The 26,950-nt window shown below is 42.6% G+C and overlaps 4 protein-coding genes across 6 annotated transcripts; all 4 read left to right on the forward strand.

Moving 5' to 3' along the window:
- Window positions 1–1,709: 1,709 nt before the first annotated feature.
- Window positions 1,710–3,159, forward strand: LOC114452351 (parathyroid hormone-related protein-like). The gene is made up of 3 exons (XM_028431624.1): window positions 1,710–1,873; window positions 2,031–2,149; window positions 2,674–3,159. The coding sequence occupies exons 2-3, from the start codon at window positions 2,046–2,048 to the stop codon at window positions 3,062–3,064; spliced, it is 495 nt and encodes a 164-aa protein (XP_028287425.1). The 5' UTR covers window positions 1,710–1,873; window positions 2,031–2,045; the 3' UTR covers window positions 3,065–3,159.
- Window positions 3,160–5,356: 2,197 nt separating this feature from the next.
- On the forward strand, window positions 5,357–6,280 carry LOC114451707 (galanin receptor type 2). The gene has a single exon (XM_028430504.1). The coding sequence runs from the start codon at window positions 5,357–5,359 to the stop codon at window positions 6,278–6,280; it is 924 nt and encodes a 307-aa protein (XP_028286305.1).
- An 8,106-nt stretch (window positions 6,281–14,386) lies between these two features.
- On the forward strand, window positions 14,387–20,324 carry LOC114451828 (shaker-related potassium channel tsha2-like). Of its 3 annotated transcripts, none has more exons than XM_028430749.1 (2): window positions 14,387–16,357; window positions 20,207–20,324. In XM_028430749.1, the coding sequence occupies exon 1, from the start codon at window positions 14,896–14,898 to the stop codon at window positions 16,336–16,338; it is 1,443 nt and encodes a 480-aa protein (XP_028286550.1). In that variant the 5' UTR covers window positions 14,387–14,895; the 3' UTR covers window positions 16,339–16,357; window positions 20,207–20,324. The 3 variants fall into 3 exon arrangements, with proteins under 3 accessions (XP_028286550.1, XP_028286549.1, XP_028286548.1); XM_028430748.1 differs by lacking the exon at window positions 20,207–20,324 and adding an exon at window positions 19,531–19,634; XM_028430747.1 differs by lacking the exon at window positions 20,207–20,324 and adding an exon at window positions 17,520–17,828.
- A 132-nt stretch (window positions 20,325–20,456) lies between these two features.
- On the forward strand, window positions 20,457–26,313 carry LOC114451827 (potassium voltage-gated channel subfamily A member 1-like). Its single transcript, XM_028430744.1, has one exon. The coding sequence runs from the start codon at window positions 20,485–20,487 to the stop codon at window positions 21,958–21,960; it is 1,476 nt and encodes a 491-aa protein (XP_028286545.1). The 5' UTR covers window positions 20,457–20,484; the 3' UTR covers window positions 21,961–26,313.
- The last annotated feature ends 637 nt before the right edge of the window (window positions 26,314–26,950 follow it).

The following is a 26,950-nucleotide window of genomic DNA, read 5'->3' on the forward strand; positions in this document are numbered from 1 at the left end:
ACCATAAATGTGAGTACATGGTGTTGCTGTTAAAGGAAACATGGGGGATTCGTTTTCCGGGAGTCACGGATGTGTGTACACAATTTTTACGGTAATGCATCCAACAGTTGTTGAGATGTTTGAGTGTGACGGACACTGATAAACCATCAGATTAATAAGAGTTTCTGTTCCAGCACATGATGCTTTGGTGTCCTCCAAACTCACCAAACAGCTGCTACCAGAGCTGAGCTTCAGTCCATTGATCATATTGATCGTTATGTATCAGTCATTTTTATTTTTGTTGTACTGATCACTTTGAGCAGCAGAACAACATGTTCAAAATGTACCAAACAGGAATGTTTTAGGTGGAATTTGCCAACAGGCGGAGGCTGAATTTACAGTCCTCAGCTCCATGAAAATAACACTGCAATTCATTTTATATAAGACATCGTATTTTTAGAGTGAAGAGTGCAGCACTTTGCTCCAGACTAAAAAATATCTCAACAACTATTGACAGATTGCCACGAAATGTTGTTCAGGCTTTCATGATGCCCAGAATGCTAATGACTTTGGTGATCCTGTGACTTTTCCACTAGTGCTGCAGCAAGGTAGACATCTGTGGTTTTGGGGCTGCACCACAGAGCCACTAGTGTTTTATATTGTTTATTACATTTTTTTTTTCACCCTCACCAGACAGTCAATAATCACCCCTCCTGGTTGCATACTCTGCCACTCAGGCATGCAGCACTCCGTCAGTCAACGTGATACTAAAAATACATGCACATTCGGACTCACAAGTACCGAGTGGTCCATGAGACAACTGAGCGTCAACATTTTAATACATTTTTCATACACTTCCTGGATGTTTAAGGCTGAGTTCGGCGTCTAGGGTGAACCCGGGCTGGTTATACAGCTGCCTTAATGCAAAGCTCTCTACTCTCCTTATTAGCTGAATGTCAGAGATACCTCAGAAGCCACTGTAACCATTTGGTGGTGAGCTGGTTTGCTGAGGCAGAGTGGAGGTGAATTGAATGGTCTGCAGTGAGAGGCTGTGGGTTGGGTTTCTCTGAGGTTATGGTCATTCTCCCCTGGGAAAGTGGTTAGGCCTGGCTGTTTACTTTGGAATAACCCTGCCCCTCCCCTTATACTGTTACCTCTAACCCATGATTACCTACATTGGTACGCACCTGTCATTTTTGACCGCTTTATGCAAGAGTTATTAGTAGACTGTGTTTTTAAAAGTGCAGCTAAAATTGATCAAAAATACAGTCATTTGAGTTTCTCTTCAGCGCACGGTTCGTGTTGGGTGTTGCATGGGCGCCACCTTCATGTCATGGCAGGTGTGTGTGAAGGGTTAGGGGGGGAGGGAGGGAGGTGAGGGTTGGGCAGGGTGTGAGGACTGGCCTTAATGGGTAGGGGCTGAGGTAGTGCATGCATCTTCACCCAAAGAGGAGCGCCTCTCTCAGACAGACTCACACAGGCTCACTCACTCAGTGCTGGACTGAAGCCTCCTTTCTGCTCCGCTCTCCAACTCCGGCCACCCGAGAAGATGCTTCAGAGTTACTCTTCGTGAGGACCGAGTGCAGTGGCAGCTCTGCAGCTGATGGGCTCCTGCTCTTTCTATCTTTATCCCTCTTTTAATTTGGACACTGGGGAGAAATAAATAGCTCAACACACACTGTTGGGAGGCAAATGAATGGAGTCGACTGGCAGGGGATTTCCCCAGGCTGCTTTTACACGAATGGATCTGGACACAAGTTCTGAACCAGCCAAATTTTATTTGGCAGAAGACTATTTTTAATCATATTTTTTTGTAAACTGATTTTGAAACAAGATCTGAAGCTTTTGTCTGTTTTTGTGGATTTTAACTGTGGGGAAAAAAAAGTCCTACAATGTAAGTGTCTGTTTTATTTAAAAAAAAAACACTGTGTGCTGCTTTGGTGATGAGAAAACTCAAGCAATGTGTCATTTTCAGGTGAAATCAGAAAAACAGCTGAGCATTAATTCATAAACAAACACCTCACTCAGTTCATTGGTCATGTGTTCCTCAGAATTTCAGCTGAAGGATGTGCTCTATAGTCATGTTCCATCAGTGGAGCCTGGCTGTGTTTCTGCTGTGCACCCCAGTGACTCTTGATGGGAGACCAGTTGATGCACTTTGTAACAGAATGTGAGTTATTTTTATTATTATTTTGGAGCATATAGAAGTATTGAACTGAGCTGTATACAATCTAATCTAAAAAACTAAACTAAAACAACAATAATTATGATTAAGATTACGTTTTTTCAGTTGATTCCTGATGTCTGTGTTTTAATAAATATCACACCAGTGAACCTGGATATATTAAAGTGAGCTGAAGGAGGTTTTCTCCATTATAGGTCTGTCTGAGCTCAGATTAGTGACAGCTCAGACTTGTTTATGCTGCCACCTACTGTACTGAGGTTTCCTGAAGCCTGACCTTACATTTCAGCTGCCACCACTTCAAAAACTGCACTCAGCTCATAGGTTAAAATATATCAATGTGGATTGTGTCACTCAAAATAATAACTAATATAATCACACCAACTACTTCTGTGTTATCTTTACATAGAATGTGGGTTTAAGATGTGAGTATGTAAAACAATAATAGGTCCTTTTCACCACTTTCTTCCTGTTTTTAATGCATGTGTATTCCTGTGTTTTTGCGGTTATAGGAAGAGGTCAGTGAGCCACGCCCAGCTGATGCATGATAAGGGCCGCTCCCTGCAGGAGTTTAAACGCCGCATGTGGCTACAGGACCTGCTGGAGGAGGTGCACACGGCAGATGAGCATACACCACCTATGCAAACCAGAACCTCGAGCCAAACCTTCAGTGGAAATTCTCTACACCAGAAGCCCCCAGGGGCCACCAAGGACCTCCCTGACAGGTTCAGACTGGAAAGGGAGGGCACACACCTCCCCCAGGAGACCAACAAGGATCTGGCGTATAAGGACCAGCCACTAAAAGTTGCCACCAAGAGGAAGAAAAAGGTGAGGTTAGGAAGGCGTAGAGAGAATGAGAAGAAGAGGAGGAGAGCGCGGTCTTTGATACGAGAGGCACCATAAAGGACCTTCTTTAAAAAGTGCTGCCTGACAGACTCAGACACTTCTTATTACGGCCCCGGAGTCATGCTTGTACAGTAAAGTTTTGTATTTTTGTTTTACACACACACTCACACTTCCTGAAGTCTCACAATTGTACATCTAGGTCCAATATTTATTTGGAAAATCTTTACAGCTCTGTAACCCTGATTAACTTCATGACATATATTGTTAATTTCTAACCTGCTGTGTGCACACGTAGAGCACAGGAGGGCCTATTTATTTCCTTTACATGGTAGCATCGGATGCTGAATGGTCTGCTTCTGTTTGGCTCTATATGTGGACTTACAGTCACGACAACCAGTTCAAAACGTTCTGCCATAATTTATTTCACTTTCAAAATGTATATTTATTTTGTGAATGTATCATGGTGCTGCTGACTAAATTTCATAATGCACTTTAGTTGTATCCTGTATATTATGTTCTTTTGTGGTTTTTCATTTAATGATCCTGCTTTCCTTCCTCACCTTTGACCCCTCATGGACTTATAATTTATTGGATGCCTTATCAAGTCCACCCCCCCCCCATTACTTTACACTATAGTTTATTTTTTTAGAAGAAGCCCCAGTCAGGGGGCTTCACACTCGTTCTGTTCATCACATGCACTGAGGGCATACTGTACAGGTTTCCAGTTAATCAAACATTAAAAATGTAGCCAGCAGAGATATTCGGATTCATGCTGTCTTTATTCACCAGCCATATGGAATATGTTTTGCATTTAAAACACGTAGAGCTAATTTAAGTAAATAAGTCACACAGACAGTCAAAGAGCATGTTGATGAAATGTTGTCTTCTGGGATATTAAATGGAAACTCTTTGGAACTTTGACTGTAGATGTGCTTTGGCAGTCAAACTGTGATGCACATTTTTACATTTTGTAGAAAAAAAATCATCATTTTTTTGTATAGCAGCACTAATGTCAGACAAGGTTGAAACTGGTCAATGTCCACACAGATGTACTATACACGTTATATATTTCAACAGGTATGTTGTAAGGCCTAAAGAATTTACAACAGCTAAGCAAACTCGCAAATTCCATTGACACCCAGCTGGGTCCATCATACGTTGCTAGGTGACAGACGAGCTGAGTGTACAGACTTTGTTTAATACACAAAATGTATGGATCTAATTACTGATAAACTTTTATGGCCCATGCAAAGCAGTGAAGATACAAGAAGAGAGAGACAACAAGACAAGAGGGTGACAGTAGATTTTTAAAAAATCCACTAATTTTAAATATTTTTGTTGGCCACGCTCCACTAATGTTTTCACTTCTCATGTGTGTAACTTAATATGATATATGGAAAAACAGTGAACCTGTTAATCTCCCACTTGAGAACATGTCGTGTTTTACTCTATTGAATGACAGACACAGACCGGACTGGTAATGGAGGGGTTAGCAGATGCATCAACGTCATCTTATTTCCTCTGCTGAGAGCAGCTGTGTACAACAAGGGCCATTAGCCGACAAAGAGTCATAAATGCTGATAAAGCCAGCGTTAGGAGCGTCAAAGCAGCTTGGACTGAAGAAATCAATCAAACCATAGACCAAAGCATTAATATCTCCATTACATGTTGGGACTTTAACTGTGCCCTTTTGCACAGTTAAAGTTTTAGAAGAATTACCTGTAGCATGCTAATAACATGTACCTTTTCTTTGAACATAAAAAAAATCATTATAAACTGTAAAGCTACTGTTTAATTTTATTTATTAACTTTATGGAGGATGATCCTCCTTGCAGTCACTTTTTCTGTGATCATCACCATTATCGATATTCACATATTTAGAACATCACTGGTTAAACTAAAACACAAGATACACAAAATAACAACAAAGCATCGACAGCTGCTCTCTCAGCAGTGAGCAGAGGCCATTTCTCTTTAAACCTAGTCAACCAGAATCAATGTGGTCCAAGTAATGTTTGCCTTCTTTCCCTTCACATTCAGCGATCACACTTTGTAATGAGCGCATCTCTCGCCTGTTTTGTCCATTCTATCAGGATACAAACCAGGAAAAGAGAATTTTTCTAGGTTTTATTTTTAGGAGGGTTCCATCCTAGAGAACAGAAGATCCAGCAAAAGAACGACGATGGTGAGTCATTTACCTCTCTGGCCATTGTGTCAAGCTTTAGCAAAGCTGTATAAATGTAACATTTATCTTTTTTTAGCTTTTTGTTTATAAGTTTTGTATCAAGGAGCAAATTTTTGGAATAACCGTGTATTTTTTTGGCCAGGTGATGACAAGCTGATAAGAACATGGCTGTTCCCAATACCTATGGGCTGATCTTTGCCTGTACCTGTGGAGTGATCCTGGGCATTGGGCTCTGTGCCAACCTGCTGGTCTTCTCTTTGTTTGCCAAGTACAACACATTGCGTAAGAATCGCCTGGACATCCTCCTACTCAGCATGACGCTGGCTGACTTCCTAACCCTGCTGCTGATCCCCTTCACGTTACACTCAGCTGTTAGTAACTCGTGGCCTTTAGGTGACACCTCCTGCAAAGTCTACCAGTTCTTGCTAGCGTTCAGCCTCGCCGCGAGCACCTACTCTCTGTGTGCAGTGTCCGTGGCTCGGGCCATGATCATCACCAACCCATACCAGCCACCCACCATGGACCTGGTCATCCTCATGTTTGTCTTGGTCTGGGCCCTGAGCTTCTTCATCAGCCTGCCTCTGAGAATGTTTGCTACCAAAGAGAGTCTGGGCCAGAGTTTGGCAAACTTCACTTTCTGCCTTCCAACTATTCATGAGCACCACTACCAAGTGGTCCTAAGCCAGTTTGTACTTTACTACTTTGTTCCAATGCTGGTCATTGCCTTCAACTATGTCCGCCTGGCTCTTTTTCTGCACAAGAGCCCTGTAATGTCAGTGTCCAGCGCCAGGAACACACGCAGAGCCTCTGTCATGGTGTTCTTGGCTGCTGCTACCTTCTCTCTGTGCTGGCTGCCTGGTTATGCTCTGGAGCTGTGCGTGTACCTGGGGCTGTATCATCACGGATCGGCTTGGGACATGTTCTACTTCATCTGCACTGTGCTCCAGTACCTGCACCCCTGTGTAAACCCAGTGCTCTATGTGCTGCTGTCTAAGCGCTATCGCCACAGGAGGGCAGCCTGGCTCTTCAACTGCAACAGGAACAGAGTGCAGCCACAGGTCATCAGCGTCACCACAGACAGCTTTTAAAATGAGATCTAACAGGCAATGACTTGAGGACACTTTTGGTCTTAATTAGCTACATTTTATGGAAAACCGTGACTCCAGTACAAACTACCCCACGATAAACTTAATCAATAAGATGATGGATGTCATGGTGTATCAGAGGAAACAGAGGAGGAGGAAGGTGGAGGGTAATATTCAAATAAAAACCTTTGAATATTGATAAAAAACAATAAATTGTCTGTCTTGTATGTCTTTAATGTCACGAGATATCTGAGTATTTATTTCCCAGACTTGTTTTCCTTGTAAATGAACTACTTTCTCAGAATATTACTCCCCACATTCACTCTATAATATGCCATAATATGATGATAATGCAGTGTCTGATAAAAACACTTTTAGATACTAATTCTTAAACAAAGGTAGCAAGTATTTAAATATTCGTTCTGTAAACAACTAAAATGACATTAACTGTAATACATGCATGAATGCACGGATGTGTGTACTACAGTGTAAAAGCAGTCTTCATCCACAGTTCTGCCACCTTGGCGGAGGATAATGTGAGCAGTAGCCTACATAATTGAGCGATCAAAGTAATCAGAGTGAGCCAATTACAGCACTACTGTAGAACTTCTAAGAACATTTTTTTCAGATGTATCCACCTACCTGTCATCAGGCTGTGCCTGTCATCGTGTGAACACATTTTTTTGTTACTTACATTTCAATTCAGCTCAGCAATATTTAGTTCAGAACACATTGTGCTATCACAGGATACTGTGGAATGCCATATCCCCATGTGACATCAGGTAATGCAGTCAGCTATAAACTGGGTGGGGTGGGTGGTGGTGGGGGGGTTACTCACATGCTCATTACACAGTCCAACATTACCAACAGAATGTATTTTAGGGTTGACTGCTCCTTTAAAAAAATGATCTTAATCCCCCAGGAGCTGTTGGCTGTCCACTGGGTGGATCAGCTGCAACACCAGCAGATCCATTGTGCCCCATTCTTTCCCCATCAGCACCACACACACACACGTCAGACACACCTCTGCTCGCACATTGTTCTCAGGCAGCCACAGGCCTGAAGTGTAGCGTGGGAGAGGAGCCTGCACAGAGGGCTGTGTAGCAGGTGCTGTAGCTACACAGAAAGAGACTAGGGAAGGGAATAACAAGGCTTGGTAGAGTTCTGGTGGGTGTTGCAGTAATAGGAAACCAGCCGCCCCTCCCTCTGTCAGCTCACCCCCTGACTTTTGGCCTTCTCCGTAGTGTACAACAAGGGCAGCTGGCCTGGCTTGTACAGAGTAGTAGCCAATCAGCATGTTGGAGAATATAGTGGGACAATAAAGACCACATGCTCAGGCGTCACTGCATGAGAGTGTCTCTCTCTGATCACGTGGTCTGATCAATAGGTGCAGAAAAACCACACCTGTGAAGAGCTGAACCAACAGTCTGTGCAGCTTTATTGTATACTATTATAAATAATCCCCATGTGTTTGTTTCATCAGCACATCAGTCTGTCTGTGCATCTTATTGGTTATCAAAGATCTCAAATTGATTTTTATAACTGTATTGATTCCACTGTGAACCATGCAGCACCGAAGTAATGAGTTAAATATGTGCTTTATACAGATGTGTTTTTATTATTGGTGCAAAAATATACTATTGCACTATAACCATCCTCATTATAAATCATTGTAATATTCTAACTCAATTTAGTGACTTCCTTAGAGACCACATTCTTGACACACTCCACGAGTTAGGCAACGCACATATGCAGAAAATAGTTGTGGCTACGCACTGTAAGATCACAGGGCTCTTACCATGAGCTAATCATTCCATGTGCCGTATAGGCAAGTGTTGAACGAGTGTTGCTGTTTATTTATAGTAGTCTCTAAGGTTCCACCGAAGAGGGTTGCTCTTTGAGCTGGATTCAATTACAGCCCTGGTGAAAGAGGAAAATACACCATCTATACAGACACAAACATGAGTTTGAATTCTTAATAGGAAACTATAAGCTGAGTTTATTGTTCTGTGTTTACTGTAGCTGAAACACACAGTGCTGCTGTTCTTTCTAAAGAACAGAGGCTGTAAATGCAATATTAAACATTAAACAAACAAGGCTGCATTTTGAATATTCATACGTGTCACCCATTTGTTTTCTTAGTGCGCAGTATGCAGCCAGACATGTAGTCAGTATGTACATTGTACTTCCAATACTGTACAAATATAAAACGACTGTTATGGTGGGAGCTCCCACCAGAATCAGGTCAGCTCAGCATGCGCTGTCAACATCCTGAAACCAGTTAACCAGCGGTCACAGGAGGAACCCGCAGGTCCTCCGTGCTTAAAAGCTAAGTTACAGAAACATCCATCCATCCATTTTCAACCACTTATCCAGGACCGGGTCGCGGGGGCAGCAGTCTAAGCAGGGACACCCAGACTTCCCTCTCACCAGTTACAGAAACAGATTACAGTAATATTCCCCCTAGCAACATTTCAAAATAAGCCCCAGAAAGGTGAGACAGTAATCAGCCTTTATGAACATAAGGAAGTAATACCCGATTTAACTTAGATGTAGATTGAGAAATGTTATCAGTCACGCGGCAACGGCTTGCAGTCCAGATGGTCAGCAGCAGCCCCGGCATGACCTAATATCACAGCTCAGGAGTCTGTTTACATTGTAGAGCTTACTGTAACATGTAGGGACACAGCACTGCAGGTGAAGAGCAAAAAAAAGGCTCATGTTGGCCTGAGCAAAGTGAGGATCAGAGCAAGAGAGGCCTTTGTAAGTGCCGTGTTTGTATCCAAAGAAGAAAAAGATCAAGAATAACATCTGTAGAGGCAGAATATTTGTGATCCTTTCCCTAACAACATAACAAGACTAAACCATCAGCACGAATCACATCAGCAGAACAACACGTCCTCATGGAATAAAAATGCCACGTTTGGTCCATAATACATTCACCAGATCACACACGTGGTTTGTGGTAATGGATTAATGTTCAATATTTTTTGTTAGCTGATTTATGTTTTGTTTTGGAAAACACTGGAAAAGAGTGAAAAATATCCAGCTCCGCTTACAGAAGCTCCAAGGTGATACCTTGTTTGTTTTAATCAACACATGGACAAAGAACAGCAGAACACTGTCACAGCAGGAATAACACATTCAGCAAACATTACGCTAAGTTGGCTGATTAATGAGTGACAGCGGGTCTGTCAATATATCAAACTTTAACGAGGATATTCTGCTTCAAGATAATAATGATGTCTCACATATTCATGCACTGACAAAAGTCCAGTGGTGGAGGAAGTACTGAAGCTTGGTACTTACTCCTAAGTAAAAGTCTTAAGTACTTACTGTACTGTACTTAAAGTATTAAAAGTAAAAGTACTCACGCACTGAATATATATGATTAATTTCCATTGCAAAGGATCTAATCGGGTTAAAATAATCAAAGAAATCATCTTAAAATTTAAACTGACAATGTGTAGTTAATTTACATTTTCAGTACAGACATCTTCGAAATGTAGCAGCTATGGACAGGTCTGTGTGTCATGAGGCAGGCTGTGGGCATCAAGTGAACAGAGAGGCTGGTAAATGAATGATAATCAATGGCAACTAGAAAAAGCATTTCCTGAAGAAAATGCAAGTTTGATTGCTGCAGCTGAAGCATTGCTCTGAATGCTGATGTGAAGGATTGATGCTCTGAATTGCTGGAGAATCAGAGCAATTCAGAGCTTTGTATGCCTCTGTGTGTCAGCCTGTCACCATGGTAACAGCAGAGGAGACCTCAAAAACCACTCCAACTTTGAGAGCCTGGCGCGCGGAAACGATTCAGAATTATGAAAATTCTGAATACAAGGTTGATAGAGCAGCATCTAATGAGCGTCAGAAGACTAAGATGGAGTCTGTAGCTTGAAATTTGTAGGAGGAGATACATTTGGCAGATGACCCTCGTTGAAGGGCTCTCTCATAGACTCCCATGTTAAAAATGACACCGAAATTGCTTAATATTTGAAAAATTATAATTTTTTGAAAACTTGAAGTTGACCTGGAATGTCCTCTGTGAGATGAACATTTTGATAGATGAATGGCTGAAATCGGTAAAATGTATGCTGAAGATACGCTGCGCCAAAAAACGTACGGAAGAATAAGAAAGAAGAAGAAAGAGGGCGAAGAACAAGAGTTTGGTTGCCTAGCAACGGCAACCAAACTAATCATAACATTAATGGGTGGACCTGTGTTAGCAGACAGCAGCTAACTAGTTAGCTAACTGAGCCAGAGCACCGGCATCATAACTGAGGCTCATTATAGAAACACAGCTGGCAGCGTGACACCACCTCCATGCAGAGTCTGACCTCACATCAGTCCAGCTCTGTGTTCATCACATGGAACAAGGAACTACAGACACTGTAGAAATGTAGAGGAGGAGAAAGTACAGGTAACAGCTGCAATGGAGTAAACGTATAAAGTATGCACTATTATTCTTACTTAAGTAAAGTACAAATACATAAAAATTTACTTAAGTACATTAATGAAGTACAAATACTTAGTTACTTTCCACCACTGTAAAAGTCACACCAGAAGCGGCTGTGCAGCCAAACGACAAATGAAGGAGGAAGAGTCTGACAGACTCATGATATAAACCTAAAGTTCCCAATAAAAATGACCTTTGAGATCTTTGAAGTCATCCTTGATTAATAACCCATGTGTGGTTCTCCTGTGAACTGATCCCCTGCAGTTGGCCCCTGTCCTGGGCATTTGGACCACACGCCTGCTAAAAAAGGGAAAGACTTGATCAAGGAGTGAAATGATAATCCGAGGTAGGCGTAGGATGGGACATGCAGAGGTAATTCCAAGGAACCCTGCCCTCCGGATCTGAGGTATCCAGTTTCATCTCTTGCTGCATGCTTCATTACCTATCAGCAAAAACAGGAACATCAACTTCAGATGACAGCAGGCTAAAATTGGTGGCTATCAAAACGCAGGAACTGGCGTGGAGCATTGGCTGGGGTGTCCGTTTTCTGGCGTGGAAGCCCTGGGTTCAGACACCTCAGGGTGAGGAGACGCTGTGCGCTGCTCACTTGCACAGCGGATAATGTGGACGGTATAAACACAGCTTAGGTTCTATTAGGCAAAAATTTTCACACTGTTAATTAGATGCAGCTGCACACGCTCCTCACATCTTTGCCATATACACTGGCTGATGAGTGAAGACTAACGTGGATGCTGTATGCCACACAAGGTTCACCCCACAGTTTAGGTTTCACATGTCTGCACTGCTCACACAGTATCGCTTTTTCAACAAGAATTCAAATACAGATCCAGCAAAAGCATCGATTCGTTAATGATGAAACCCAGCACGCATCGTTCATCTAAGACCTCCCCCATCTCTTTAAGCAGTTACACCCTTCATTTTCATAATGAGTGACCCCACACAACAATTATCAATAGAGACCCAAACTGCATTTTAAAATTCAGCCTCTAGTGGCCGCGCATGGAACAACCCGAGCCTTTAGCGTTTAGTTTCCATCATTGGCACTAATAACCTGTGGACGAAGTTTCCATGGCATCACCAACAGGTTTCTGAAGCGCTATTTTTAGGTCCCTGTGGCAGCGTCACAATCTGCCTGAACTCTAGATACAGACAAGCAGAGCTGAGAAGTCCAAACCGTGATACAGCACATGCCAGTCACACAAAGTGGTCACGCCCATTTAAGTCCCAATATGATTAAAATGAGGGAGTTAATAAAGTTATTTTAAAAATTAACCTCTTACAGTGGTGATTAAAAATGATCTGAGTCTTTTTTTCTATACCTCAGCTGTAAAGCTGGACATTTTAACATGGGAGTCTATGGGAATTGATCCACTTTTGAAACCAGCCCCTACAGGCTGTGGTGTGAACTGCAGCTTTATAACACTTCTGCATTGACTGAGGCCCATGTCTCAGGCCCAGGGGTTTGTTTCTTTGGGTTTGTGTTGAGCAAAATGTTATTTTTGAAGTTGTAGGTCATCATGCGTTGTATCTTCTTAGATATGATTCTACCTCTATGGAATCATTCCGGTGTTTGAGATGCTGTCATCACCAGTCATACAGAGCATACATCATACAGGGTCACATATCCCCCTATTTCATCTCGAGCAGAGCTGGCACAAGAACGATGTGATCCCAAGGAGCTGTTGACTAGCATGGCTGACCTTCTAAAAACTCCTCTTTCAATTTATAACACAGACACACACACACACACAACATGACCCACACATGCATTCATTCACCTATCGTACTAATAGCAACTCCAGATACACACTTACAGAAATACACACATACACACACTTTGTAAATACTTGGCCTGAGGTTACAGTGGAGGTGAGAGCCAAGCGGACCCACTAACACAAGTTGCTGCTGATTACCTCACATCTGTGATGCATAAGGAAGAAAACTCATTCTGTGTATTTTTAGACTAGGATCAAGTGCAGCTTATTAATTAAACAGCTTTTATGTAAATATACTAACAATATGTTGTTTTTATTCATACAGTTTATCTTTGCTGGCGACTATTGTCAAATTAAAATGATGTAATTGTCAGTTACTGGTTTTGTCTCAAGTGATTTTTGAGGATTGATGAGCGAGCCGATGTTCTCTTGCTGTGAGTGAATCCACAGTGGCCTATCAGATTACTGGGGGGATCTCCTGCATTCATAGGTCGAGCCATTAATAACGAAGGGAGGTTCCTCACTGTCAGTGTTCATGCACCCTGCCGGCTTTATGGCATGTGTCTCATTACATGCGCTCACTGTTAAGCATGCATGCACACACATATCCATCTTCAAATGTACAGATCTGTATGGAAAGCATGACACGTGAGAGCCCCAACACAAACACACACACAGGCACACACACACACACACACATATATATGCATATAGAAAAGAGAGTATAAAGTATGTTTATGTTATTTAATTAATATGGATAATGTAATAAAGTTGAGCAAATGATGTTTAAAGCAGAGGGAGGTCAATCATTCTGTCTTTTCTTCATGCTTGAACCCATGTACAAGAATCATATGTCAATTCCTCAGCTTGTTTGTTATCATTCGTTGCCATGGATCCAGTCAAGGCCTAGCACCTCCGCTTGACCCAGACAGTCATTTGGTGAATGCTATATGCTAACACATTAGCAGCAGGCGGCACCATGTCCTGAAACTGACACCGGACCATGAAATCCAACTCTTTGTTCAGTAAATGGAAAGGGTGAAGATTCGAGCACTTCTTGGAACTTGTGCTTGTTAACCTGACCTGATAAAAGTGTGTTTTAAATGGCATGCATTATACCCGGGGACAGATTACCCACATCAACATAATAATGCAAACCATCCAGGTTTGGTTTTAGTAACACTGATTAGCACCCCTGTGCTATTATTGTTGTGCTGTGGGGTTTACAACTGCAGTGTGTGACATAACTGAAACAGCTTTACAGCAATCAAAGTGGAAAATAAAGAGCTATAAATAGACAATGCTGCACATAAGTTTCACTGGAACTATGTGTTTTTAACTTTTTTATCATTCAGTTCACTGTACAAAATAAAATAAAAGTGTGATGTCACTTTTGTGTGTAGGGGCTAGGGGGTCTAAATAAGACCTGAAGGCAGCAGTGTGTTTTTCCATCACTGCATATCAGTAACCCTTAGGATGGGTCACTTGTATTCTGGGGCTTCCTATGCTCCAACTTGTACAATTGAGCCCTTTAAGTGCAAGAAACGATGAATGTTATTTTGGCTGCAGCTTCCCCAAGCCGCTATCCTCTCCGACTACTCAAGTGTCAGTCAAGACAGCAGTTTCCACTGGCCGAGCCCTGGGAGGGCCCCTCCTTATTACAAGGCTCTGAGCTTCAAAGCATTCAGTTAATTTCATCTTATTTATTTTTAAGACACATCTAATATGTTGCTGCAGAGAAAAAATATCTTTTAGGTCACCGTGTTAGATCTTTTTGTCATGCTTCATCATGTACTCCTTAGTTTGTGACCCAAAGTAGACACAGCCGCTGGTCCTGGAGGTTCCCTCTTGTGACAAGAATAACCCCATGATTTCATGAATGAAGCACCTGCAGGGTGAGAGACTCCATGTCTGAGCAGACTCTGAGCCGTGCTCTGAACAAAACAAGACTGGGGACTTGGACGCTGGATATAATTTAGGAGAAGAAAGAATGCTTTCAATTCAAATTAGAGACATTTGTGAAGCGACATGTAAATCACTGCACTGCTACAGAGCAGTGAGTGAGAACGAGAGGGACAGCAGCAGCAGCAACAACAAGTGTCATCTGGTCTTCCAACTTGGGGAGGGCTTTGGGGTTTAAAATGGTGTGAATATGATAGCCTCCTCTTGGTATAGCTTATGCAAGTAGAGATCTGTGTGCAGCATTGAAAGTTGACAGTTCAGAGGCACTAATCTGACAAAAGAGCGGTGTAAATCAACAACTGCACAACGATTTTGGATATCTACAAATAAAAAAGAGGGACTTTGCCCGAAATCTCGGGTGGCTGCATGAGAAAAAGGCTTAGGGTTAGGACGCACGGGCAAAAGGGCAAGAGGAAGGCACCAAGGAGGTGAGTGACGGATTTACCCGCAGAGGGGTAAAAAAGATGACTGTGTTGTCCCAGGAGAACCATGAAGAGACTGTGGTCGTTACTCCTTTAATGCAAGATGCTGCTGACTTGGAACCAGAGGACCAGGAGTGCAGCGAGAGGGTGGTCATCAATATCTCAGGTCTGCGCTTTGAGACGCAATTAAAAACCCTCTCTCGCTTTCCGACCACTCTTTTGGGGGATCCGCGTAAAAGGATGCGCTTCTTTGACCCGCTAAGAAACGAGTACTTCTTTGACAGGAACAGACCGAGCTTTGATGCCATCCTTTATTATTACCAGTCGGGAGGAAGGCTCCGGAGGCCTGTGAGCGTACCTGTGGACATTTTCCTGGAAGAAGTAAAGTTTTATGAACTAGATGAAGAAGTCATAGAGGTTTTCCGTGACGACGAAGGCTTGGCGAGGGAGGAGGAACGCCAGCTGCCAACGAACGAGTTCCCGCGTCAGTTGTGGCTCCTGTTTGAATATCCAGAAAGTTCAGGACCTGCACGGATAATTGCCATTGTGTCAGTCATGGTCATTCTGATATCCATTGTTATATTCTGTTTAGAGACTTTACCCGAGTTTAGAGAAGTCCCCAGAGTGCTAGACGATCAAATCAATGGAAGCGGTCCCGGCAAAGCGCCCAGTCCATTCACAGACCCGTTCTTCATGGTGGAGACACTTTGCATAGTGTGGTTCTCTTTTGAATTCACCATGAGGTTTCTGTCGTGTCCCAGCAAAGCAGCTTTCTTTAAAAACATCATGAACCTGATCGATGTTGTGGCTATAGCTCCATACTTCATCACCCTGGGCCTGGATCTTGCAGAGCATCAGGGCAGCAGTCAACAGGCTGCGTCTCTGGCTATACTGAGGGTCATCCGTCTGGTCCGTGTTTTTAGGATTTTTAAACTCTCCAGACACTCAAAGGGTCTGCAGATTCTCGGCCAAACGCTTCACGCAAGCCTCAGGGAGCTGGGACTGCTTATATTTTTCCTTTTGATTGGAGTAGTTTTATTCTCCAGTTCGGTTTACTTTGCTGAGGCAGAAGACCCCGAATCTGAATTTTCAAGTATACCCGATGCGTTTTGGTGGGCTGTGGTGACAATGACCACAGTTGGTTATGGAGACATGTGTCCCTCCACAATTGGGGGTAAATTCGTCGGATCTTTGTGCGCTATCGCCGGAGTGCTAACCATAGCTCTACCTGTACCTGTAATCGTGTCCAATTTCAATTATTTCTACCACAGAGAGAACGAGGAGGAGGAAAACGTTCAGTATGTACACGTGACTTGTGGGCAGCAGCAGTCGCAGCAGCCCTCCTTGGGTGAGAGTGATTCCACCAAAAGTAACCAGTCGCTCTCCAAAACGGAGTCCTATAAAGAGAGCGACGACCTGGAGGTTTTAACTCACCCAAACGTGAATCCACTGGAAACATACACAGGGAAACTGACGGACGTGTAAAGAAGATCTTTTATTTCTGGTGAGTTCAGTTCCAAAGGATATGCAGGTTTATACGCTTATATCTGTCAGCTGCTCCAGGTGTTTTACGCATGGTGCCTCCAGTGATGCCTCATGCTACATCCCAACAAGGATGTTGGTTCATTTCCTGCACTCAAATTCACAAGATCTTTAGAAAGAAACTCTCTTCCACTTTATTTTTCACACACAGTGGCCACTGGAACAACCAGTGGGGAAACAACAGACCTGTGTGAACAAAAGAATCAGAAATGTTCTCTTATCTGCAATCTCACTAGCCAAAGTGTCCATATTCTGCCTTTACGCGCAAAGAACTGGCACCACAATCCACAGGTTATACTTCTAGTGTTGGAAAAAAAACAACTCAGATTTGGTTTATTTCAGTTCAGGAGGAGATGGGTCCTCTGTCTGCGTAAATTGCTTTAAAATGTAGGTAGAATGTAGGTAGGTAGAAGTTAAAACGCGCGTAAAATCACCATTACGCACACAGTGTGTCCTCCACGTTGGTGCGCACGGCAAAAACAGGACAGACAGGAACATGTGTGTGTAACAGACAAAAGCCCTGGAGAGATGTTAACATTCTGCGTAACGCGTTTTCGTACTAAATGCTAACACAGCATTATACTTTGTGAGGGAATTTGCCATTTCTGCCTTATTTAATCCTCATAAAATGACAATTTATCAATTTTGCCTTCAAAGATGTAGCCAAGATAGGTAAACAGAAGTCAGATAACTTTTATAATTAAAAAAATCATCACCATGTTAAAAATACTTCTTCTTAATTTTATACACCTTTGTAGTTTGTAGACTGTATTTCACCTTAGAGGTTGTAGTGCGCTTCTATGTGAATCTGCTCAGATCTATAAGAACAGGTGAGCTCTGAGCGCCACTGTGTGGACGATACACATCCCTGCAGAGAGCTGCTCTGCTGCCGCTCAGGCTCCACAGTGCGCAAAACGAACACTTTTAACTTGACTAACATTTGCACTGGGCAGCTGGCCTTGACCGAGTGTGGCGTGCGCCCTCCAGATCACGCTCTTTGACTCAGTGTTTGTCTCTGGACGCGTGTGATGGTCCACTAAGCCCACCACATGCCTGTCTGCTGCTTCTTCTTCCTGTCACCTCCTCATGTAACACAGTGGCTTTTGTTTTCTGCTTACTTGCAGGAGGGAGAGCGTTAAGTGAAGCTTGTTGTTCGCCGAGTCACAACAAGACACAAGTGTGGCATTCTCTTCTTCTCCTTAAATACTGGATCATTTTTTTTCTCACGGATTATTCTTGCATAGCCAGTGCTGTAGCTCACAGAGACTTCACGGCGGAGAAACAATGCAGAAGGTGCAGTCTGCCGTATGATGGACATTGTGTGTTTCATCCGTAGAAAATAACAACATTCTTTGGTGTAAGCTTTATAAATGACCACGCTTTCTTTCTTTCTTTGTATAAAAGGCATTGTGTATATACAGCTTTTTTTTGTAAGTCCCATTTGTTTCCTCTCATGCAGCTTATAAAGCAAAGTTGTACTCGTAACTTATCTCCGTGTTGTTACAAACATTCAGATTGCATTGCAGCTCGCTGTAAACAACGTGGCTCAGAGATTTTATAACGCAACGTCCGCATGACACGAATTCATTGTGAATTATAAATGTAATAAAATATTTATTTTTCTAATTTAAACATGTATGTAACTCAATCCTTTTTTATATAAATTAATTATAAAGAAGAACGTTGACCACTCGTCAGTTTTCATTATGCATGGTCTTAGGCTAAACATATGTGGCCTATATATATATACATATATATATATATATATATATATGGAAAAAACAGCAATTAGATTAATACACTTTATTACGTTTGGTGCTGAATGGCATCGGTTTGTCCTGCCATGAAACCAATTAACTTAATACACTGTCATAGTGATTAATGGAGGGGTATTTAAATGGCTTGAGGCACATTTTAACAAATTAGGCGGAAAGTCTGATTTTTTTTACATTAAATGTGTGTTAGAAAGTTGTTTGGGGTCTCCTTCACTGCTTTTAGGCCCTAACTCATCCATAGATCTGATCACTGATGTATTACTTGATGTTTTTTTGGGATAATCTGTCTCTTTGTCTCTTCTGGGAATTCTTGCTTTCAGTCCTCTGCGCTGTCCGTGGTGCTGAATGTATATCTGCAGAGTCTGACGCCAGATTCCTCACGTCTTCCTCACGTCTTCCTCACATCTGCTTCATGGTCCCAAACAGTAACAATGACTTCACTCTGAGTCGATACAGGCCCGTGATGATTTAGTATCATAACTCACCAGATCTCAGGTGATGTTTTTTCAGGGATGTGGAGGCGTGAACCACACTGCTGTGTATTTTATCTATAGGTCTCAGTCAAATGTTATAAATACTGATTTAAATTTCACAGTCGACCTCTCCAAGCTTCTCTCATGCGTGTTTAACCCCTATAAACCGTGATGATGTGTTAATCTCTCACCACCCAGCAGTGGCAGCCTGGTTCCACGATCTCAGATGTTACCCAGAGCGCGTTTGGAGGATTTGTCTCTCCTTGCAGTCTGATTGCGCCAGTGCTGGCACACAAGCGCTCATGTTTTTGTGGTGTATGGAGAACTTCTGGCGGCGTGCTTTAGTAGAGCCGGTCTGCATTGCGTCGAAACCGTCCAGCTCCTCCTCCTCCTCCTCCTCCTCCTTCCCCTGCTGCCCTCCCCTCCATACTCCACTCCTCTCTTCTCCCTCGCCTCCCCTGCACTTGCATGTAAAATTCACAGCAAAACATGCTTGACATTGCTGAGAAAACATCCGGACATCGCTGTTACACCTGACTATCTCTCATGCTCTCTGTTGTGATTTATTTGGTTTTTCTTCGTGCTCTCCGCGCCGCGCTGAAACACATCCTGCCCGTCATCTTGTCTATAGTGGCAAAAAAGCAGCAGATTTCTGCTGATGCAGTGATGTCTGGAAATGTCAAGGGCTCGCTTATTGCCTCTTAATGTATCTCCCCCCGAATTGCAACGCAAGATTTTCTCCTGCGGTACACCGTAGGCTGCTCACACCGCCGTGCTGCCGCACAAGCAGCTGCATTCCTCTCCTTTCGCTCCTTTTTCCATCCCCGGCTTCCTCCTTCTTATAGACTCATATTAATTCTCACCTTTTTTTTACCTTACTGACACAGTTTGGATGGCGACGAGGACCACAAGCCTTTAGTTTTTTTTTCTGTATTAGACAGTAGGTGCAATGTAAAGTTGCCACATGACACCCACTGGTACCCCTGCTGTTGGATGATTTTACTCGAGGATAAGACGCATTCAGGACTTTCAAGATCAACCCACGGTAAGCCTCGGAACTCTTGACTTATACAATAGATGTGCAGCTTCTCTTGTTGTGCGCACTATGGCTGATGAACTGTTTTTTATCATTTTGTGCACAAGTTCCCCGCATCACAAGCCTTTAGGCTACATGGATGTAGAAACATGAGTTAGAATGATATCAGTATCAAATGCTATGCGTCATAATTCAGACTGGTGAGACTGGCGTAGGATAAATGCTCCTTTAAGACACAGAACCACGAAATGTCTTTGATAAACCAAACACACAATTATATGACAGTAAACACAAAAACTCCCTTCTGAGTATATTCAGAAAGATCAGACTATTTTCCTTTTGTAGGTGTGATATTTTTACCTTTGCTACTAGATAACTGCACTAATTGATCCTGAGAGAAGTAAATAAATAAATAAACAAAGTGCAGAAAATGCTGAGCCAGCAAATATCTTGGCTGTTTGATCCCATTATTTCTTCCCTCCCTCCCTCCTTCCCTCCCTCTCCCTCTCTCTCTCTCTCTGGGACAGAGGCAGCAGCAGCAACAACAGCTGCAGATGCACTGGAGAGCAGCAATGGTCAAGTCAGCGAGAACCGCAGTGGAGCCGCACTGAGGCAACACATCCAACCGGCCCCTTTCGCATCTGGGGACGTCTCCAACAATTTAAGGGGTGTGGGAAGCTGAGGAGAGGAAAATTTCACCCCTAAATCTGAATGCCTGCTCAGTAAGACTAACCAACATCCTAACACAGTACCTCCTCCTTCTCCACCTCTTCCTCTTTCACCACCTCCTCCTCCTCTTCCCAAAATGACCGTTGTAGCAGGAGATAACATGGATGAGACCTCGGCTGTCCCAGGCCACCCTCAGGACGCCTACCCCCCAGACCACAATGACCACGAATGCTGCGAGAGGGTGGTCATCAACATTGCCGGTCTTCGCTTTGAGACACAGTTGAAAACTCTCTCCCAGTTTCCAGAGACGTTGCTGGGCAACCCCAAAAAGCGGATGCGGTACTTTGACCCCCTGAGAAATGAGTACTTCTTCGACAGAAACCGCCCCAGCTTCGATGCCATCTTGTATTACTACCAGTCTGGGGGACGACTGAGACGACCGGTGAATGTCCCTTTGGATATGTTCTCGGAAGAAATAAAATTTTACGAGCTGGGAGTGGATGCGATGGAGAAATTTCGTGAGGATGAAGGTTTCATCAGAGAGGAAGAGCGTCCTCTACCTGAAAAGGAGTTCCAGCGACAGATCTGGCTCCTCTTCGAGCACCCAGAAAGCTCAGGCACAGCCAGAGGGATAGCCATCGTGTCTGTGATGGTAATCCTGATTTCAATAGTCATATTTTGTTTAGAGACTTTACCACAGCTGAAAGAGGACCCAATGGGTCGAATAGAGAGGGTGGGGAACACAACTATATACTATAAGCCAAATATCCTCTCTGACCCCTTCTTTGTCATTGAGACTCTCTGTATTATCTGGTTCTCCTTTGAGTTGATAGTACGCTTCCTGGCGTGTCCAAGCAAACCGGCCTTCTTCAAGAACATGATGAATACAATCGACATAGTGGCTATCATCCCGTACTTCATCACACTCGGTACTGAGCTGGCTGAAGACCCAGAAAAAGAGAGTGTGGGGGAGCAGGCAACATCTCTGGCCATACTCAGGGTGATCCGTCTGGTCAGGGTGTTTAGGATCTTCAAGCTGTCACGACACTCCAAAGGACTTCAGATTTTGGGGCAGACCCTCAAGGCCAGCATGCGAGAGCTGGGATTGCTGATCTTCTTTCTGTTCATTGGAGTCATCTTGTTCTCCAGTGCTGTGTACTTTGCTGAGGCAGAGGAGCAAGGATCCTACTTTGGCAGCATCCCGGATGCATTCTGGTGGGCTGTTGTGTCTATGACAACTGTGGGCTATGGGGACATGGTCCCAGTCACTATAGGGGGCAAGATAGTAGGATCTCTGTGTGCCATCGCTGGAGTGTTGACAATTGCACTCCCAGTACCCGTCATTGTGTCCAACTTCAACTACTTCTACCACAGGGAGACCGAGGGAGAAGAACAGGCCCAGCTGCTCAACGTCAGCAACCCCAACATCCCCTCTGAAACCAACTCTAGCCGCCGTAGTTCATCGACAGTCAGCAAGTCGGAGTACATGGAGATTGATGGAGACATAAACAATAGCATCGACAACTTTAGGGAGGCAAACCTCAGAACTGGCAATTGCACTATAGCCAACCAAAACTGTGTAAATAAAAGCAAGCTGCTTACAGATGTTTAGACACTAGCTAGGAACTTTAGGATCTCTACGGGACTGTGATATGTGGAGTAGACCATCACTTAGGAATGCTTCATTTACTACCCCAAAGCGCTCTTTGGCATTAGGCCTACAACTATGCTCAGCTATACAGAAAGGAAACAGAAAAAAACTAAGTTAAAGTATATGACAGGTAGATAGAATAACTAATTCTTCTGATCCAACAAATATATATTGATATATCCAAAAGAAAATGATACAACACGTGGCTCATTCGAAGATGCAGAGCACACACTGTCTCAGACGGCAGCGCCATAATTAAAAATCTTATGCATGGAGTACTGATAACATTTCATCAAGTTGCACAATGCACCAGAGACGACTGCAGACACGCAAGCATCTGCAGCCAAGTGTTAAGAGCCAAGAAGTTAGGAGACCTAAAACACTCCACCTCCCGCCCCTCCTCCCCTCACCACCCCCCCCCCCCCCCTACAAAAAAGGAGCTACTACTGAGTAAAGCACCTTATAGGAGGAAGACTGATCTCTGTTGTTTGGATGTATACAGACGTTGATCTACTTGCTTCACGGACATCTGCAATGCTGCTGTTTTCCAGCAGTTGCTGTATAATTGTGTTATCACCAAGTGATTCAATGCCATGCCCTTTAGATGCAACACAGCACAAGGATAAAAGAAGCTTCACACGAGCATGATTAGACACTTTCCATTTTGATATCGGCATGCACGAGACATATCTCACCTACTGGAAAGGATGTTCTTTTGGATATCTGCCTTCATTCGCCCTCCTCTCATCTGTTTTCATACTGAGTGCACTGGATGAGTTTTTAATTTCAAATGCTAATCATTTAGAAGTATAGAAATTGAATGTTAAATCTTAAGGGAACAGTACATAAATGAGATCATAGCATGAAAAAAAGTAACCTGCATTATGGTCTATTGACTAAGGTACTTTTGTATCCTGGTATATTTAATGCATGACGTGAGTATTCAGCTTGTTGCAATTCAGGCGCTCCGCAGTGCCCTATACTGTCAGGGAAACTAAGGAAATCAAATTCTGGATGTTTCTGAATTGTGATCAAATATATCCAAACCCATCTTGAGGATGCAGAGTTTCTAACTTAAAAATAGACAAAGAAACTGAATAACTATTATCAAAGATGCATATAATAATAATAATAATAAGCACCGATTACAGTATTAGTCAATAGTGCAGTGCATGGACCTTCTTTGAACAAGAAACGTTAACATGTTTTTATTCATGCCTCCACATCTGATTTTCTAATTCTAACACATATTAGTTTTAAATCCACTAAAAAAAAAAGGATCAAACGTCACATGTCAGAAAATTGTTCTAACATTAGTTGCTAGTGCCTTTAACCCTTTCACCAACAGGACCAGTGAAAGTGCCTCTGTGTACGGTGGTGGTTGTGTGGTAGAGCAGAACTGGTTAACGTCTGTTTTTTGGTGTCAATGCACTGTTGGTTATGATGTTAAACGCCACATGAGCGAGGTTAAAACAGCAGGTGATTGTGGTCACACAAAAAAAAGAAGAAAAAAAAAGATGATCCTCCCAGTTTTCATGCCGTCACGCACTTAATTATGCCCTTAAGCAGCAATGTATTGTACTCTGCATGTTTACCATTCCAATTCAAAAAGGGAATCTCTTAATTTGAAGCCATGCCTGTTGTTGCGTTTCTCTGTGCATCATGCATCCTTTCAGGGTCTCTACCTCAGCGAGGTCATTGCAAACTTGCTGCAGAGCTGCAAGCTTCAATGCAGGGCTTCCTTTACCATAATGCAAAATGGAACCTTAAGTGTAAACTGCAGTCATGCAATATTGAATGTGAGAGTCCCAAAGCATAGCATTTACACAAGCACTTAGGACAAATAGTGTACCACAACCCTGCTCCTTTTTTGCCACTTAAAGCTGCGCACAATCAGGACGTTCATTTGTAGAGATTGCACGACTCTCCCAGCGCGATGAGGTCGACTGTTTTACGTGTTGTTTGAAACACAGAGTTGTGTCACAGGAAAACACCTGTGTAGGAAATGGCAGAATAAAATGTAATCTAGTTTTAAAAAAAATCTGTCATATTACTGGGCATTTTAACGCACAGCATCTTTTTGCACAAATGTCTCATTCAGTTGCTTTTTTTATTGTGAGTTTTTTGTCCCACTGTGCTTTGCTCTTCTTTCTTAGTATCTCTGTTCCGACAGGCAAACTGCAGGTAGATTGTGACAACTTGTACTTGAAAATCTCCAGCTACTGTGCATCAATGAGAATGATTTTTGTACTGTACTGCTCTTTTTTTTTGTAGTATTGCACTCCCCTGACAAAAAAAAAAGCTCCACTGCTTTGCTACTTGAATGTCATGAGTGTTTCTGTTAGTGTAATGGCTGTTCTTTGTGGTGCTAGTACAGGTTGTTACTGTGTTATCTGAAGCTGAAGCGCGCCTTTGTTCTTTCTGTTTTCTGTTTTGTTTTTCATTTAGGGCACATTTCATTTGGAGCCGATCTTTGTACTGTACTACTGAAGATATCAGTAACGTATCCCGATATCATTCATCTTGAAGGACACAATAATACCCAGTACCTTTTATCATATAATACTATATATATATATATATGTAGAGAGAAGGAAACTAGAGTAGTGTTCATAAATGCAGCTATAAGGAAATTGTTCCATTTGGTTACAGTTTTTTCACGTGTAGTAACGTGAGAAAAAATACAACTGTTATCCCCTCACTTAGGCGATGCTGTGAGGGCTGTGAGTGGATGGTGCTATGCATTCAGCTACCCAACAGGAAATTGCAAATCTAAACAGCAATAGAGTAACAAATAACATGTTTCTTAGATGGATGCTTCCGGTTTTTTTTTTGTTATTTTTTTTTTTTTGTAAAAGCAGGAACAAAAAACAAATCTATTTTGAATGTCAGAGAAACTGCGATCACTTAACAGGACTGTTTACGTACCAACCTGCTGTCCTTTGTTCTGGGGGTTTTAGTCAGGTCAAAAACGTAGAAGCTGAGAGAAACCTGCCTGAGTGTCCAAATATAGACTTTGTAATAGTGGCAGTCCCCCATTAAGCACGCTGGAGTTGCTTTGCTGTCAGGCTGCTAACGGGTTCAGCAGAACCTGCAAGAGTCCCAAAGGAAGAGCCCATAATGCACTTAGAGAGAATCTATCTGCAGTTCACTCGACTGATCAGCTGTTAGAAAGTCAGAGAAGGTGCCTAAATTGTTTTACATAACTATTTGTTTAGCTTACCGTCAGATGTTATGCTTCTGCAGAGTAAGAAGGTCTAAAAAAAAAAAAAAAGAAAATATTCACCTAATTAAGAAAATCATTGCAATTTAGCTACAGTAAGATAGAGCAAAATAACCACTATATACTACAATTACTAAACTATGAACATTTCCAATGTGTGTTCTTTTTTTTCTTTTGTCGTCTTTGTTTTTGGTGGCACTGTAACATGACTGATTTTAGGAAAGAACATGCCTTATACTGGAATATCCAAACAATATATTCCTCCAGGAAGCCATGTTAAAGAAACTACTGCTATATATCAGATGATATGGACAAGAAGTGTATTCTTATTTAAAAACACACACTTACACACACACACACACACACACACACACCGTTTGTCTTTTTGGAAACTCATTCAAACACCATGTTCACATTGTTCCAAATCTTCTGCTATAATGTAATCTCTACAAAAACCTACTGATAGCAAAAAACTGCATGATCAATGGAAGACTGCATGAGCTTTGCCTTTCAAACTGCTGCTCAACTATTATACAGTTGCATCATTCTAAAAAAAACAAAAAAAAACAAAAACAAAAAAAAGGAAAGAAAAAGAAACCCTTGCTTTCATCTGTACAAAGAATTCCTGTAAGGCCCTGTGGAGAAGTTGTGTCCTCTGCTGGATTTCTTAAAAGCACCTTAACGCTGACCTCATCACTCAGATGACAGCAGCGTGTATCAGAGCCGTCCTCACTGGCAGCAAGTGAAGTTTGGGTCATGCTTGAATGTTAGCAAGGACATTAAGGGCTAGTTTCTTAGTCTTTATCTCTATTCTAGGACTGAAATGCTCTTTCAAAGTGACATATTTATCTCAGTCTCGGCTGTAGTGATGCTGTGGTGCAGGAAACATGTCCATCATGTCTAAACAGGGCCTGTACCACACACACACACTCTCTCACACACACACACACACACACACACACACTCTCACACACACACACCTCCTCTGTATTTCACTGGTTTTAAGGAAAGTCTTGATACCGGACTGCTGAGGAGGAACAGGGATGGAATGTTGGGATGTTGTGTACCTCACTTGCCAAAGGTGACATATGAGAAGCTCTTGTTTGTATCACAACATGTGATGGCTGTGAGTTTGTTTTGTTTTTTGTTTTTTTTTTGTCAGAAATGCACATTTAAATGCCAGGTAAGGAATCTGGGCCTTTTTGGAGCAAAGTGCTAAAGGACTGTTGAACCCTTCTGCTCTTCATTTCATCCACAAGCAAGCCCATGATCTATTGATGAAGCTGTCATTGCTGTCATGTTGTGTTTACCAAGGATTATGCTACAATGTGTTCAGTTTTCCACATGATGACAAAGGCATGGTCTGTGATCTATGCAAGGGTTATTTGTTTTTTTTTTCCTTCTCCTCCTTCTTCTTCTTATATCACCTTTGATTTCATCGTACATTAACTTCAATAAATTTTTAAGGATCTGCTAGTGTACGCTCATTTCGGCTCTGGGATTTTGGGGGGGGATGCAAACTTTCATACACGGGTCTATCTTGTACACTGAGTTGTCACGGCCTCCCTCTCGCTCTCTCTCCCTCTCTCTCTCTCTCTCTCTCTTTCTGGCACTAACTGCAGAAATATGCTGCAGTGTGCAGTGTTACAGAAGTCAAGGTACTACAGTATCCTCTCACTGAAGCCATTAGCAGTGATTCATGGGGCTAAGGTAATGGTTCCACACTAA

Source organism: Parambassis ranga, chromosome 19, assembly GCF_900634625.1.
Source record: "Parambassis ranga chromosome 19, fParRan2.1, whole genome shotgun sequence".
NCBI lineage: Eukaryota > Metazoa > Chordata > Actinopteri > Ambassidae > Parambassis > Parambassis ranga.